A 4,329-nucleotide genomic window follows, 5' to 3' on the forward strand; every position below is an offset into this window, starting at 1 on the left:
AGGGAATTAGATGTGCTTGGCGAAGAGCCAGGGTCTTAGGGACACTGCAAGCTCACATGAACTCTGGAGCAGGCGTGGGCACGGGTTCTAGACCTTTTGCCCAAGGTGGGGGCTAGATAGCAGACCCAGTCAAAGAAGCCAGCTCTACCTAGCATGTTGAGGGGCTTTCGTTAGAGGAATGCCGGGGAACAAAGGAGATGATGAGAGCTCAGGAATTTGCTCTGGAAGCTTTATCTCCCAACATGGAATGCAAAACCCTGTCTTCTACCAAATGAAATCTAAGTTTTAGCAAGTATGTAAGGAGAGATATCTCATTCCTAACATTACACCATACAATCTAAGCCTGATCTGAGAAACACAAAAGACCTACTGTAATTGCTGCGGAGATGTCCAACTTTTAAAAAGTACCTATGCTGGCCAGGCGCAGTGGCTCATTCCTGTAATCCCAGCACTTTGGGAGGCCGAGGCGGGCGGATCACTACGTCAGCAGTTTGAGACCAACCTGGCCAACATAGTGAAACCCTGTTTCTACTAAAACTACCAAAAAAAAAAAAAATTAGTTGGGCGTGGTGGTGGGCGCCTGTAATTCTAGCTACTCGGGAGGCTGAGGCAGGAGAATTGCTTGAACCTGGGAGGCGGAGGTTGCAATGAGCCAAGATCGCACCATTGCACACCAGCCTGGGCGACTGGGCAAGACTCCGTCTAAAACAACAACAAAAAAAGAAAGAAAGAAAAACAGCATCTATGTTGTAAAAGGGTATGTAACATTTAATTATGAGGAACAGTCAATTTATATACCACTCTGAACCTCAGTCTCCTTCTCATAAAAAGAGGAAATGATACCAGATGGACCGTACGATGCACTGCGGCTCTCCTGGCCTATGGTTTTCAGAATCATTGAACCATGAGCAGTGGCGTCATTTCAAACTTTACTTTCAACAACTAGAAGATGCCAGACTACTTTTATTTGCTGTGCTTGACACTTTTTTTGTTACCAAAAAAAGATTTCTAAACAGATTTATCTTTCTCATGCCATGAGACTTTTAATATCATCTGTTATAAATAATTGCTGTTGACAGCTTATACTGACAGGTGTTTGAGCAGTTGTCAATAATATGCTCATTTTATTGATTCTTTTCTCCCTTATATATCATGACTGAAATTTCAGTAGCTCAGAGTATAAATATTAATTCAGCCATCACTCTTATCTGCCTGACACATGATCACAGAACCAACAGCTGTGCCTCTGATGTCCACATGGACTAAAAGCCACAAGATCATGAGAGAAAAGAAAAGGGCAACAATGCAGACAGGCTAAATTAGTATTAGGTTGGTGCAAATGTAATTGCGGGCCGGGCGTGGTGGGTCATACCTGTAATCCCAATACTTTGGGAGGCCGAAGTGGGTGGATCACTTAAGGGTCAGGAATTCAAAACCGGCCTGGCCAACATGGCGAAACCCCACCTCTACTAAAAATACAAAAATTAGCCAGTCGTGGTGGTGGGCACCTGTAACCCTAGCTACTCGCAAGGCTGAGGCTCAAAAATCACTTGAACCTGGGCGGTGGAGGTTGCAGTGAGCTGAGATGGCGCCACTGCACTCCAGCCTGGATGACAGACCGAAACTCCATCTCAAAAAAAAAAAAAAAAGTAATTGCGGTTTTTGTCATTAAAATTGTGAAAACTGCAATTACTTTTGCACCAGCCTAATAACTCAGTGTCATCAAGAAACCCGCAAGAACAGCCACACGTTTCTTTAGAGATGATTCTCAAGATTTCTCCAAAAATAGAGTGAGATGCCAGATCTAAAAATACAAGGAGTACATGAGAGTCTACCTACCTTTCTCCACCCAGCCTCCTCCTCTGCCCGGGTCCATCACACCCACACCCAAGCTTACACTCTCCCAACAGGAAACAGGGGCATGCTTCCTTCTCTGGGGATATTAACACTTAGGGTCACCCAATAAAGCAGCACAGTCACTTCCCAACCCTGTTATAGTAAAGACCACTAGACACACACCTCATGAGATATACAACCTACAATCAGCTCAAAAGTATGCCTCACTCATAAATGGCTGGGCCAAACTTGCCAGATTGGGGGAAACTTGGGGAAAATGAGAGCTAAAATAAAAGTAAAGTGAAAAAGGCTGGGCACGGTGCCTCACGCCCGTAATCCCAGCACTTTAGGAGGCCAGAGTGGGTGGATCACTTGAGGTCAAGAGTTCAAGACCAGCCTAGAAAACATGGGGAAACCCCATCTCCACTAAAAATAAAAAATTAGCCAGCTGCGGTCAAATGGTCCAGATAGTTTTTGATAAAGACAATAGGAGGGGCTGGGTGCAGTGGCTCACACCTGTAATCCCAGCACTTTGGGAGGCCAAGGTGGGTGGATCACCTGAGGTCAGGAGCTCAAGACCAGCCTGGCCAATATGGCAAAACAAAAATTAGCTGGGCATGGTGGTGCACACCTGTAATCCCAGCTACTTGGGAGGCTGAGGCAGGAGAATCGTCTGAACCCGGGTGGTGGAGGTTGCAGTGAGCCAAGATCATGCCATTGTACTCAGCCTGTGCAACAGAGTGAGACTCTGTCTCAAGAAGAAAAAAAAAAGACAACAGGAGGTGAAAGGTAAGTAAATTAGAAGATCATTGCAGGTGTGTGAAAGGTGTCAGAATCAAAATTCAGTCACATGTTTAAAATTCTAAAATACAGAGCCAGAGAAGGTCATAAAAGGAGAATTCTCACTAAAAACATATCGTACGACCCAAGATGGCTGCGCTCTTGCTGAGACATGTTGGTCGTCATTGCCTCCGAGCCCACTTTAGCCCTCAGCTCTGTATCAGAAATGCTGTTCCTTTGGGAACCACAGCCAAAGAAGAGATGGAGCGGTTCTGGAATAAGAATATAAGTTCAAACCGTCCTGTATCTCCCCACATCACTATCTACAGTTGGTCTCTTCCCATGGCGATGTCCATCTGCCACCGTGGCACTGGTATTGCTTTGAGTGCAGGGGTCTCTCTTTTTGGCATGTCGGCCCTGTTACTCTCTGGGAACTTTGAGTCTTATTTGGAACTCGTGAAGTCCCTGTGTCTGGGGCCAGCACTGATCCACACAGCTAAGTTTGCACTCGTCTTCCCTCTCATGTATCATACCTGGAATGGGATCCGACACTTGATGTGGGACCTAGGAAAAGGCCTGAAGATTCCCCAGCTATACCAGTCTGGAGTGATTGTCCTGGTTCTTACTGTGTTGTCCTCTATGGGGCTGGCAGCCATGTGAAGAACGGAGGTTCCCAGCATCATCTTCCTACACCTTATTACATTCATCCATCTTTCTGTTTTTCATTCTTATCTCCAGCCTGGGAAAAGTTCTCCTTATTTGTTTAGGTCCTTTTGTACTTTCAGATCCCGTTGGAGCAGTAGAGTACCTTGTAGACCATAATAGTGGAAAAGGGTCTAGTTTTCCCCTTGTTTCTAAAGATGGGGTGGCTGCAAAAACTCCCCTTTTTTGCCCACAGCTTGCCAACTCTAGAAGCAGTTATTCTCTCTGCATATTGGGCTTTGATTTGTGCTGAGGGTCAGCTTTTGGCTCCTTCTTCCTGAGACAGTGGAAACAATGCCAGCTCTGTGGCTTCTGCCCTGGGGACTGGGGGTGAGGCTTTGGGTGCCACTGCCTGTGGGTTGCTGGCTTAAAGGACAATTCTGTTCATTGGTGAGAGCCCAGGCCATTAACACCTACGCAGTGTTATTGAAAGAAGAGAGGTGGGGGTGGAGGGGAATTAGTCTGTCCCAGTTAGAGGGAGATAAAGAGGGCTAGTTAGTTCTTGGAGCAGCTGCTTTTGAGGAGAAAATATATAGCTTTTGACACAAGAAGATCCAGAAAATTATTGAACATATTAATGGTTATTTCTTTTTCTTTTTCTTGGATTTCCAGAAAAGCCTCTTAGTTTTATGCTTTCTCATCAAAGTCATGTACCCTTTTTTTCTGAAACTGAATTAAAATACTCATTTTAAAAAAAAAAAAATAAAATAAAAATAAAAACATATCGTACTTTTTGGTATACTCTATATGCAGAATTATATATATTTGTTCGAATTTTTAACTCTTAATAACTTTAATTTCTAGTGAAAACCTAGGAAATAAGATGCTTTTTAGTGTCTGTCACATCTCAGTATTTTGTAGATGTGAACCATTTTATCATTTTAAAGACATTTCCCCAAAACATAATTTTTGTGTGTATTAATAAACCGAAATATATTTAGTCTTTATATAAAACTCAAAAATCCAAGAACAAACTTACATATTTATGTTCAGCAATTTATGTTTCAGTAT

The 4,329-nt window shown here is 43.6% G+C and overlaps 1 protein-coding gene across 2 annotated transcripts; it reads left to right on the plus strand.

Moving 5' to 3' along the window:
- The first annotated feature begins 2,764 nt into the window (after window positions 1-2,764).
- LOC126961462 (succinate dehydrogenase cytochrome b560 subunit, mitochondrial-like) lies at window positions 2,765-4,003 on the plus strand. Of its 2 annotated transcripts, XM_050801882.1 has the most exons (2): window positions 2,765-3,005; window positions 3,170-3,383. In XM_050801882.1, exons 1-2 carry the CDS (start codon window positions 2,767-2,769, stop codon window positions 3,381-3,383), a joined length of 453 nt encoding a protein of 150 aa, XP_050657839.1. In that variant the 5' UTR covers window positions 2,765-2,766. The 2 variants fall into 2 exon arrangements, with proteins under 2 accessions (XP_050657839.1, XP_050657837.1); XM_050801880.1 differs by having other exon boundaries at window positions 2,765-4,003.
- Window positions 4,004-4,329: the final 326 nt, after the last annotated feature.

The sequence above is a fragment of the Macaca thibetana genome, chromosome 8 (genome assembly GCF_024542745.1).
Source record: "Macaca thibetana thibetana isolate TM-01 chromosome 8, ASM2454274v1, whole genome shotgun sequence".
Classification (NCBI taxonomy): Eukaryota; Metazoa; Chordata; class Mammalia; order Primates; family Cercopithecidae; genus Macaca; species Macaca thibetana.